The 12,855-nt window shown below is 41.4% G+C and overlaps 1 protein-coding gene across 1 annotated transcript; it reads right to left on the minus strand.

Moving 5' to 3' along the window:
- Positions 1–3,245: 3,245 nt before the first annotated feature.
- NPY5R (neuropeptide Y receptor Y5) lies at positions 3,246–4,583 on the minus strand. The gene has a single exon (XM_009954486.2). It carries the CDS (start codon positions 4,575–4,577, stop codon positions 3,246–3,248), a length of 1,332 nt encoding a protein of 443 aa, XP_009952788.1. The 5' UTR covers positions 4,578–4,583.
- Between the last annotated feature and the right edge of the window lie 8,272 nt (positions 4,584–12,855).

Below are 12,855 nucleotides of genomic sequence, written 5' to 3' on the forward strand. Positions count from 1 at the left end.
AGATTGGATATCAGGAAGAAATTCCTTTACTGTGAGAGTGGTGAGACACTGGCACAGGTTGCCCGGAGAAGCTGTGACTGCCCCCTCCCTGGCAGTGTTCAAGGCCAGGCTGGATGGGGCTTTGAGCAACCTGGTCTAGTGGAAGGTGTCCCTGCCCATGGCAGGGGGGTTAGAGCTAGGTGATCCTTAAGGTCCCTTCCAACCCAAACCATTTTGTTATTCTATGGTAAAATGTGATTGGATATTGTGGTGAGACAGAGCTACCCAAGACATATTGACATACATAAGGGAGAAAATATCACACTGCTAGTCACTGTAGTGCATGAAGCCCACAGCACCATCTACTGCAGCTCAAACTACATGAGGCCTACTCAACAAGCATGGGGTGGAGGGATCCTTGTGTTTTCAATTTTTTTTTTTTTTTTTTTTCATGTTCCAGACTGGGAAAACGTTAAATGGATGGTTCAGTTGTTTCCTCTGCCACTCATAGAGGTTACTCTTTTGGGAATTGCCTTCTGCCTGATTTTGCTTGCTACTGCTACTGTCTGCTTCTTACGTATTCCCTGCTGATACTGGGACCAAGTTACACTGGCTGTTGAAGGAAGGTTGAAGGTGGCATAGTTATTTTATTTTTACTTAACATTTCAGAGGAAAGTGATATTTTGGAGATGTCAAAATACAATGCAGATGATTGCTCTACAAATAAAAAGAAAACACACATTCTCCCACTGTTGATTGTCCTAAAAAAGAGAAGACAAATTTAGATGGCACAGGACTAAAGAAGTTCAGTAACTGTCTTGATTTAATTCTCTATTGCCAATTTACAGTTCGTTGTGCTTTGATCAGTGTAAAAAGTAGAGAGCACAGTTACTGACTTCATCCAGGAAAATTGATAGGGTTCGTATAAAATCACCAGTGTACAGACTAATCTTTGTGCACCTCAGAAACTTAGGCCTTATTCAAGGTCTAGCATGATTTTGTGTCATATACAGTAAAAGTGAGTAGAATTTGATCTGAAAAGAGTAATTATAATTTGCATAAACCGTTACTTTATATTTTAGTAACAATCCTAAATGTAGGAGTTAAAAATGGCTGAAATTCTTAGTGTGTATAAAGATAGGAAGGAATAGAAAATAAATAGCAAGTAGGAAGGAAGATGATAGTAAATTAGGGGAAAAAAAAAGCTAGAAGGAATATCTCAAGCCGAAACAATGTGATTTCTTTCTTACTCTCTTATACTATTTGGTTACATCACGTGGTATAAATAAGGTTAAATGATATATTACAGTGACATGAAAATATGTAGACATAAATAGGGCATAAACTGCTGTAATTTATGTAGAACTACATCATTGTGTTCTGGCTATGGATCTAACTAATTTTTTCTGAAGTTTATATACCAAGATTGGCTATAAATATTTTAAAATTGAACTATTTGAATATTTTTAAAAGTTATTTTAAAATCTATTGTTCCAATATTCTGTATTCTGTACTATTTGTACTCTATAAAAATGTCGTACTGTAGGTTTTTAGGAGATAATAATCTGCAAAATGCAATAGTCAGTGTCCAGGAAGAAGCTATTAAAGTATAGCACTAATGAAAACAAAGAACAATGGGTTACTGGGAACTAGACTTCAGGGAAATACCTTAATGATAGAAGCAAGGATATTACACACTGGTATGAAATAAACTCCTTAGCAGATGATAGCTTGGGGAGAAAAGGTCTCAGAATTGTAACACTGTGATAAAAATAATCTGACAATTCCTCAAAATAAAAGAACTGATTCACTTGGAAAGACTAACTGGAAGTACCTTGAGGCAAAAAATTCACAATGACCCTTGCCATCTATCCCCTTATAAAAATAATAACTTTATTCCTCAGTCTGGAAAGGCTATGTAAAAAGGCCTCTTGGATTAGAAATCTTAGTGGAGGAAAGGACGTAACCACCAGCTAGACCTGGGGAGAGGTTTTACAGCTTAAAACTCAGGACAGAGAGTTTGTACATTTACTGAATCCTGAGGACAGAGGTGGGTTATTAAATTAGAGTAATCTGGGGCTGGGGGGAGGAAAGATAGATATATATATAGATAGATAGATATATACACATACATATATATATATATATATATATACACACACACATCCCCCCCCCGCTTGCATTTGTGCTGTGAAATGTCATATGACTTCCTTAGAGAAGTTGAGTGTGATTTAAAATTGGAAGGAAAAGAACTGGTCTGGTTAAAAAGGAGAAAAGGAGAGAGGGGAAGGAGATGCAGAAAGTGCGTGCTTGCGTGCATGTGTGCCCACACGTGCGCGCCCATCCACACATGCTCATGTTTATTTAAAAGCTGTTGCAGCTCTCCAAAGCAAGTGGGTCACCCATAATGAAGTGGAGTAGCTTTTGCTTTTTTAGTAAAGGAAAAGAAAAAATTCTGCTGTCTTTCAATTTTTGTTTTCTTTCCACTATCACTTCACTATCATGAAGGCTTACTCTGATCAGAAGCACGTTGTATGTTCAGGGAAGTCATTGCTGTAAGAACAAAGGCATACGTATATATAAATTCAGCCATGAATTTATATAATGACATGAAATGACAAAAAATTGGCTAAGGAAATCAGATAGGTTGTACTGGATAAACAAAGTGAGACGGAAACAATCTAGACAAGAACAACTACCCATAACCTATTTGAGGGAATAAGGCAATCTGGGAACCAGCAGCAAAGCATCTTACAAAGACAGAGCAAAGTATGAGCCAAAAAGCTAAGGAAAAATAATTTTCTAATCATGTCCAGAAACAGATGTTTAATTATGTTAGAAAACAAAGTTGGCACTGAAATAGTCTCAACAGTAGTTATTTAGTAAATGGTATGTATTTTATTATAGTTTTATGACAGTTAATACTGATATGTCTAAATAGTCTTATATTTATTACTCCTTATGTATTCGGTATAATTCAAAAGTACAGATTGCCATATTTCAGGTGACAAAAATGGTGTTCTGGTTTTGTACACTGGGCATGATTTCCTATGTGTAACAGATAGAAGAATATTATAATATATGTATATATTTCTGCCCAATGCAAGAAATACATGCAGCCATAGAACTATCCTTTCACACAAAACGCTACTGATCACAACCAAGTCAGACTAACTAAACTAAACTAATTTAGCTGTTACAGCTATACACGTCAGTATGCTTGAAAGCCAAACTTGTTTTTTTATTTTATTCTGGGGCGCATAAAATCATGGTATTTGGCAGCATGGAATAAGGGACATTAAATCAGCTTTTATGCTGTTGTTAAGGAACCCGTAGAGGATGGGATTCAAGCAGCAGGACATCATACCCAGTAAATGGCATATGCAATATACTAATTTAAAATGTCTGTTAGAAATGAGAGTGGCATTAAAATCCGTCACAATGTGGAAGAGGTGAAGAGGCATCCAACTGAAACCAAAAACTAGGATTAGCACTGTCAGTCTGCAAAAAACTCTCCTAGATCTTGTCTTAATTCTGATGATGGATCGGGATATTGTAATCATGTCCTGGGTCTCTGTATTTTCTTCTGGTTTTGTCTCAAAACAGATAGGTATCCCAGGAATGAATTTACTGGAGGAAGAGAGCTGGCTTTTTTCTGTGCCAGAGGTTTCTGGGAGGTCTCTGGAATGAGTATTCTGATGATGCCTTGAAATAGCAGGCATCACACTTGAAGTCTTTTTACTGTATCTTCTGTGGTGCTTTCTACCAAAGGCACAGCTCCATCTGGAATGGCTGGATGGCTGCACCTGTGTGCTGGTACTCTTAGATGGATGAAGTGTAAGGTTTATCATCTCCTTTTCTTCAAACTTGTTTTCCTTGTTTGACAGTCTAGAGCCTATGCTCCTGCAGACGCTGGTATGACTAGCAGTTAAACACACCAGTGGCAATATGTACTGCATGAACAATAAAGCTATTGTAAAGGCAATTCTGTAGGAATCGGAAGGCCATGACTCAATACACAAGAGCCTGTTCTCCAGTGCCTCTAAATTCAGAGTTTTGCTGAGGTCCACAATTTTGTGGAAAACTGGCAGAGGGGAGCAAATGGCAAAGCCAAGGGCCCAAATGGTGCCTATTAAGAAATAGCCTTGTTTTGCTGTTAAATTGCTAGAAAGGGGATATTTTATCATGCGGTACCTGACTGCAGCAATAGATATTAACATTAAAGTTGAAACTAGAACTGATGCGCACTGGAGGAAGGGCATTACGTGGCACATGATAGTGCCAAACATCCATTGGTCAAGCAGGACAGACGTCAGTGTGAAAGGTGAACAAAACAGCACAACTAAGATGTCAGAAAAGGCCAAGTTACTGATAAGAATGTTTATTATTGTCTTCTGCTTGCGCTTTACTAGAGCCACTAGTATAAGCAGATTTCCCATAAAGCCAGCCAGACTTATCAGTGTGTACAGCCCGATAAGAAAGTACTGTATGTCGTCAACACTACTCTTATAATCTTCCCAGGCAGAAAAGTTCTTTGTAGTAGCAGAGGTGTTCTTGGTAGGTGTCCTGTTGTTACGGTCTTTGAATCCTAAATCCATTTTGCAGTCCTGCTTAGAACAAGAAAAGCATTAATTAGCATCTGAAGGAAGGATGATACTGGTGTTAATCAGAATGTAAAGGAACATAAATTTACCTTGTATCACCTTAATGCAAATAAATTAATAGTGGTGTTATTCTACTGTGCGGCAGATCCTGTGTAACTTTAGATCAACAGGAATTAGTTTTGTAGGTTTTATCACATGGTGTTCAGCAAACCTAGGCCTCCTACCTGGCCGCTCACATGGGACAATGACAATTTAAGGTTCTGCATTATGATGCTGGCTTTTAACTATGCTTTGCTGTAGACCATACTGTCAGCCTTTCCATGAGGGAGCAGTTAGCTACAAAAGCAATCCATTTAGTTGGTGAGATTACTCATGTGAATAACAGTTCACTGATATGAGTAAGGAAATTACCATCACCATCTGGGCATGTGCCTAATCATTACATGACAGCAAATTATAATGAGAGCGCCTGATAATATATGATGTTTTAACATATGCTAGCAACTGCAGTAGTATTTCTTACCTTGCTGGTAGAAAACCGACACAAAATAGGTGAGAGCTTTCTTTATAAGGAGAGCCACTGTCAGTGATCCAAAATGGAATTCCTAATGTGGTGCATATACAAACCGTCTTCTATTAAGTGTTGAACATATTTTAACTGTTGCTCATGCAGAGGGGAAAACTACCTACAAATCATCCAAAGTCATTGGGTGTAATACAGAGAGGACAGTGTTAACTGGAAGCAAACCCCACACAGCCATTTGAAAATTCAGGGAACTGCTAACTCTTCAGCACAGAAACATCTAACATTAAAACCTAGCTCAGCACAAAGTTATTCTGCCTAAATAATCCTCATATACTAGTCTTAGTTTTAGATGAAACAGAAAGACAGTTCTGTTTAAGATCCAGTTTATCTTAAACATCTGCATGTGCTAAAGTTTCAAAGTCAACATTCCCCAGAGTGCCAGTGTCCTGTACAAAATTGCTTAATGTTTAGAAATCTTAGGCAAGAAAAAACAAAAAGGTCTAAACAAACCCAAAACATGCATAAGCTGAGCAGAAGACTAAACCCATCAACTAAAAGAGGCAGGGCTCTTCAACAATGTAGCTATCCTCAGTGAGCTGTATCATGCTGACTTTTTCAAAGCGCAATAATATTATTCAGTTTCCTCTACACGTGCAGATGTGCTCCTTCCTTCACATCACAACTGTCAGGTGCCAAAGGGAAGCTCAAACCATAAAACACCCTTAGAATATTCACTGGCAGTGTGTTGTGATGGGAAGGTCCCTCATGTAAGATTAGAAATACTTATTTTAAAAAACCCAGTAAGATACTGCACATTTTTGTGTCTTGCAAGTAATGTGTTGGGGAGAGGTGAAAGGAACTAAGCCTTGCCAGCTGCTCACAAGGCTGAGTTAAGGTGCTTTTTGATAGCTAGAATAGAAATAAGAATTGGATATGTGAATCTAGATAACTTAAATATTGTAATTGTATGCGTATGAGCAGGGCAGCATTAATGCAAATTATGTCTGTTTAATTTTTCTGTCTCTAGTGAGACAGTGGAAAACCATATAATAGGCAAACAACACTATCTGAGACTACACTTGCCTCTAGACCAACTTTAAAGGAGCAGACTAGAGATTCTGTAAGTGATCTAATCCCTCTATGTCTTTATTGATATTATCAAAAATTTTCATTTTGGTGGGCTGCTCTTTACACAACTATTGCTAAAGAAGTAAATAGTTTTTTACTTAATTTTTCTGAGTTAATTTCCCCGAGTTGCTAGTAATCATCTGAAAACAGTATGATCTGCAGACTACAGTGACTTCCAAAATCAGCTGAAATTTCTTTCTGTTCTCTAAACATGACTCACCATAATTTTTGTCTGAGAAAACCACAGCAGGGATCTGCCCTGGATAAAATACACTCCCCTACCTCAGGCTTATGGAATTATGCCACTGTTAGGTCATACCTGTATCATTCTTCCCCCTTTGTTCAGCATGGAGAAATGATGGGTTTTGCTATGACCGATGCTTTCATAGAATTTGTTGTGTGCACGCATCTGTAATCTGCAGACTCTCTTGATTCATGAAAGCCGTTTCAACTGTACATTGCATTTCAATGTGAAATATTATCTGTCTATTACTTTCAGGGTGAACATTCTATTATCTTTGCACTACCACATTCATCTTAGCTGAGAAGCATGTAGGAAAAACCCTTGCATATAACTGAGGAGTTAATAAAGAAAAAGCCATTAGCATAATTCTGGACAATTTTCTTTTTGCTTGAACACCTTCCTTTTCCATTTTATATCTTGCACAGATTAAGGAAGCATTACTAGTTGAGCATCCCATTGCCTGATAGCAGGTTTTAAAACAATCAGGAGTTATTTGAGAAAGGGAAATGAAACTTTACACAAGATCTAGATCTGTCCAAATCTTGGTTACTAATCGACCAGTTATTGTCTGAGAATAGGAAGACTAATAAGAAAGAGAGAAGGAAATCCAGTACCAATTTGATATTCAAAAAACCTCAAGAACTCTTACAATGCTCTCAAAGTGGTGATGATTCCGAAGGAATGAGCTTTTCATTTATTATGTGTGCCTATGTAAGTAACTGTGCTAAGAGAGATCGTTCTGTGTAGTCTTCTGTTTTAAGTGATAGTAGGTTGAAGGACTAACCTGTGAAGCAGACACAAACTGCAGATGTTTTTTCTCAGAAACCTGGAGATTAATATTGCTTTTAGAGTATCTATGTGTATTCTCAGTAATATTTAAATTCCCGCACATATTCATATCTGTCTGAAGGTCATACTGAGTAGTAACAGTACACACCAATGCTTAAGTTGTAATAGCAGATCTGTCTGTGAAAGTTTTATTGATTGAGGTACCAAAACTGCAACTTCCTCCCTAGACTTTTTGCTGATAATGGCTGTCACTGAAAAGGTTGATCTTGGGCAAGATGGAGAAAAAGCAGGCACCCCTACTGGTAGTAAAGGCTCTCTGTGTAGTTAGTCCAGTCTATTTCAGTTATGTGTTACAGTCTGAAGAGAAATCCACATATTTTAATTCAATTTTGCTGAGTTTTAATAAACGGATTCTATGAAGAGAATTGAAAAAAATCTGATGGTGTCGCTGTTATTTCCTACTGCCACTTTCAGTGTTGGGTGACTAAAAGTGAAAAGGGAGTGACTCTCAAGTCAGATGCGACGTAATTATTTTCTCTTCTAGAAATTTATATTCCATACAGGTAATGCTAAGACTAGGGCCAAGGAACAAAATTGATGTGTTTTTATACTGGAATATGTTTATTTAATGAATGTTTATTGAGGAATTCTTAAAAATTTAATGGAAAGATTGTTTCCAGGTTCTGTCGATTTCTACATCTTCATGTAAAGCTCTTGCAGTACGGCTTTAGCAGAGTTATTAATTGTGTTTTTAATAGAATTCTTCAGAAAAAAAAAAAAAGAAAAGTGAGCACGCTGGTTTTGCTGAAGTAGACATATTTTGTCGAGACACATCAATATTGAAGCAGCTTAGCAGGAGTGCCTCTGAAGTCCAGTGCAAGCTCTCCAGCTCTGTCCCCTGCTATGGCTGCCTTCTGCCTTGGGTGAGAGCTGAGCTGTCCTGATTTCCATGAGGAAGGATCAGTGGAAGAAGCCACAACATGCTCTGGTCAGGCCCTGGCTGGACACTTGGGGCACCACAGGAGTCTGCAGTGCACTGCAGCCACTTCTGCACCATCTCCCTATAGTCACAGTTTCAGAGCGACAGAAAGACAGGGAGGGAATAAGACTATAATCTGGTTTTAACAGACAACTGCTGTGCTGACAGAAGTCCCCTTTGCAAAACGGCCAAAGAGAATTTTATTTTCATTCCGAATGTGTGAAATGAAAGCACTATTCCCCCAAAATTTCCTAAATTGTCAAGGGATCTCTTGCTCTCTGAGCTTCCCCAAAGGAACCAATTGTGCTCTCAGCTTGAGTGCCACTGTCAGTAAAGATGCAAACAAAAGCGTTCCCTCCCATATCACTGATCTTCAATCCCCAAACTCATATTAGCAAACCACTGATTTCACAGGGCTGTGTGCACTTACTGACATTTATCTTCCTGCTTTGTTTTAGCAGCTGCTTCTATTTTTGGGGGATTCACTCACTCTCCCTCTTGTCAGCTGGTCAATCGCAGTGCAGCACATGGCCATAGCTTTCAGGGAAATGAAAATCCCTGAAAATCCCACTGTGGGAAATAGAATTAAATAATTAACTTCTTTTGAAAACACTCTCCTTCTATTTGAAGTGTATTTCTAAACTGAATGCACCACAGTGCCACGGTGCTCTTGTGCCTGTTTTCAGGATCCCATTTAATCAGTCTGAAACTACCTGATGGAGATCTTCTAGCTGTCAGCTCCAAAAGTTGAATCACTTTCATCTCCTACATCGATCAGTCAAGCAAATGAGGTCCCATTTCTGTATTCTTGGTCTGCACAGACTCCCCAAGACTGTGCTCAGCTATACCTGTTACGAGCTCACACCCTGTGAGCTTTAAGTGGGTTTGCTTAGGTCTCCTTTAGTTTCAATGGGATGCTTGAGACAGAAGGCTAGGCTGCACAAGGCAGGAGGGACTACAGTTTTGTGGCAGGATCCAGGCTGGATTTGAATATTTACTGTAAGAATCAAATGAATGCAGTTAACATTAAATACAAGGAGTATTTGTGGTTATCTTTTACAGTAAAATGTATTTTATGACAGCTGATGATCTTGAAAGATTTCAAGTAAAACCTCTTTAAATCTCATTCGTGATATATTTCAGTGTGACTCTCTGATTACTGTGATTCTTACTTTCACCAAAATCATGCTTCAGAGGAGTTTTCAGTTACAGTTGATCTAAGGCCTGAGAATGACAGAGAGAACGTGAACTATTAATCATGTTTAGCTGAATTAGAGGTACCACATAACCTAAAATACACTAGTTTAGGATGCTTAAAATCTTACTATTAATCTAATTATTTCAGTTAAAACTATCATTTAAAATACAAAATCCATAAATCATAATTTAGGAGAGTGGATAGGCTAGATATTGTTCTTTCTCTACGTATTTGAAGGGAAATTTTCAAGAATGCAAAAGTTAGCAAGGCAACCATCCTCCTCTGAAGGCAATTGTTCTCTCAGAAAATATTCCTTCTATTACACGAGATTAAGGTTTATTCACAAATAAGAGCTCATATCCTACAATATTAATACCTATTAAGTTAACTGACTGGCAGGTCCCTGTATAGTCTCATCAGTTCAATCTGTGTAACGGGGCAATTCATCTTTACAGCTATGAACAATTTACAGTCTTAGGAGACCTTTTTCTACCTTAAAGACAAATAAAGACAAACACATACAGGGAGGAAACAAAACGTGAAAATTCCCTAAGGATTACAACCTTACTGTTCCCATAATGCTGGAGTGGTATCGGGACTGTATAGAAAATAAAGTCAGAGAAAGTCTTTGAACTTCTAAATAGTTAACATGACAGGCTGTAACTGCCTGAACACCTAAGCTCAAGGAAAACACTGAGCTATGTTGTTACGACTTCAGAAATGATGCCTGCACATCATTAAAGACTGAGATAAAGTCCAAGCCAAAAATTGAAACCACTGAAGAGTCACATTCACATCACAAGCTAAAGATTAAATGCTAGTGCTTCAAATACTCATGTTCATTACATTCAACAGCAAAAACTAGCCAGAGAACCTGGGATAATTCGGAAGATTGAGATTACTTCAGAAGTCCAGAAAAAATGGATTTTCATGCATGCTAATGGTACGCCTCTTTATCTGCCTAACTAAAAGAATTGCAACGTTATCCTGGAAAACAAGAATACAGCTTCATAAAATAAGCAAAAGCCAACTAATAAGATTATTTCTGCAGCTCCAAGGAAACATTATGCAATATAATGGGGTATCTGTTGGCCAGAACAGAAAACGCAAGACGCACGGCTACATTTTACGCCAGGGAGCACAGCAGCTCCTGGCTTGCAAAGGCAAAAAACCCAAACCCAAGCGGGACAGACTGTTATTTTTGCCCTTCCACGCCTGGCTAGGGAATCCCTTTGCGTTGTGCATAACGCACCCGCCCGCAGCCAGGAGCGGCGGGACGGGGACGGGACGGGGACGCGGCAGCCAAACCTCCCCCCGCGCCCGCGGCTGCAGAGAAGCCCCTCGGTTTCCGCGCACTTGCCGGCGGGGCGCTGCCCGGCGCAAAGTTGCCGCCTGGCGGGGGAAGCCCTGAGCCCGGCTGCGGGGCTCCCTGCGCGGAGGCTCCGCGCCCCGCGGAGCGTTACCTGCGCGCCTCTCCTGGCTCCCGCGGGCGCCTCGGGGTTTCACGGCGGTAGCGGGCGGAGAGGGCCGCGGCGCGGAGCGAGGCGGGCAGCCCCGGGCGGCGCTCATAGCTCCGGCCCGGGCCGCGGCGGGGCGAGCGCGGCTCCCCGCCAGCGCGGGGGAGCGCGTATCCTCCGGGCTGCCTGGTGGCGCATCTTAGGCGGGTGGTGCGGAGGCGCCGGGGCTGGCCTGCGGCCGCGAGCAGCACCCCGGGGCGGGGTGCCAGGGCGGGGTGCCGGTGCCGGTGCCGGTGCTGTTGCCGCCGCGCTCGCCGCTCGCCCGGGCGCTCGCTGGGCGAGGGCCGGAGCCGCCGCGCGGGCGCGTTTCGGGCGGTCGTTCCGGGCGGTGGCTGGAGCCCATTCCCCCCGCCCGGCACGGTGTGACAATTAGGGTTTCCATGGAAATGCAGAGAGACTGTAAACAAACGCCGCGCTCGCCGGTACTTAAGGGATGCTCCCGGCGGCTCACCCGGGGTCCGAGACGCGGCGGTTCGGGAAGGGGATGGGTTCTGAGCGTCTCGGGGCGTCGGGAAGGGCGAGCGCAGCCTGGCCATCGCAGAGCACTGACCCGAGCGCTCTCTAGCTGCCCTCACCTTGGCTGGAGCGGAGCTTTGGTGCTGATTATCCGTGCTGCTCGAACGCCCTTTAATTTTTACCATTATTTTAGAAGAGGTGGGAGGTGATGGATTTCCCCCGAACAGTTTGCCGTTCCGAATTGAGTAACTCAGTTCTTACAGAGGCAAATATCTGAAGGGTGGTTTTAATTTTATCTGGGCCGTCAGTGGGAAGACAGGGCATTTTTTAAAGTGAGCAACATTTTAAAGCATAGAAATTGTTGGGTATGTCATAGCACAAAGCATGAATAGACAAATTCTGCTGTTCTCCTCGGCTGCTGTCTTCTAACACAAGAAAAGTCATTGATCATAGTCCAATTACAGGACTACCGGAGAACCGAGTGACGCGCAGGTCTCTGGGAGCAGAAGTGGCAGAATCTGACATGAAAATGCAATGACTTTTCCATTTGCCGAGGCACTCCTTCGCCCGTTGATATTAACACAGCACTGCAGAAAAGCTATCAGTGTAATTAGCCTGTGAAAGGCTGTACCATGCGGAGACAAACCAGCCGGATCAACCATAGTGTAAAATAACTTTTGAACACTGAGAGTCCAGTTGGGTTCCTTATTTAACTTTGGTTAAACAATGCTCGTTTTAGGGTAAGTGATCAAGGGACAATTAACCTTAATCTCAGGATGGTGAGGAAGATTGCTTCCCATCTTCCTGTGCCTGCTCCTGCATTATTCACCACCCACTGCTGGTGAATCACTGCATGTGCAAGTGGAGCACAGGGAGCTGCCAGGTGGAAGTGACTTGCCAATCCAACTCATCGTTTTAAGACAGCTCCCATGTTAGTCACAAAGGAGAACAAAATTAATCCTTTTTAGGGCTGAGCAGCTGTTCTTAGCATTTTTTACTGTCTTCCCACCTGACACTGATGACTTTGAAGCTTTTCACGCAAATATTTGACCTGAACATAGAACCCCCCCCTTAGTTCCAATCTGCTATGGGGGGGATTAAGACCACCTCCCAGGGCACAGATTTGCCTGGGTCCCTTGTTCCAGGGAAGCTTTGCACATTGCTGGCCACACTGCTTGAAGTGGAAGTTCCCTCCTGGACAGAGGGAAGTTTTAGAGACACTGTATCTTTCTGTGAATACTTCCGGCTACAGCAGACTGACATTGTCTTTAAAAAAAAAATAACAGCTTTGCTGACATAGCCCACAAATGGGAAATGATGGTTTCTTGCATTGCACAGCTATGATTTATGTGGAATGCCATTGTACCTTCATAAAGGTGCACAGAGCTTACCTCAATGCTGACTGTTTCTAAGGCAGGCAGTTAACTACTACAGT

Source organism: Leptosomus discolor, chromosome 4 (assembly GCF_034619465.1).
Source record: "Leptosomus discolor isolate bLepDis1 chromosome 4, bLepDis1.hap2, whole genome shotgun sequence".
Lineage (NCBI taxonomy): Eukaryota > Metazoa > Chordata > Aves > Leptosomiformes > Leptosomidae > Leptosomus > Leptosomus discolor.

Excerpts from the sequence above, each read along its gene's own strand:
- NPY5R (XM_009954486.2), bottom strand. The coding sequence starts at position 4,577 with ATGGATTTAGGATTCAAAGACCGTAACAACAGGACACCTACCAAGAAC.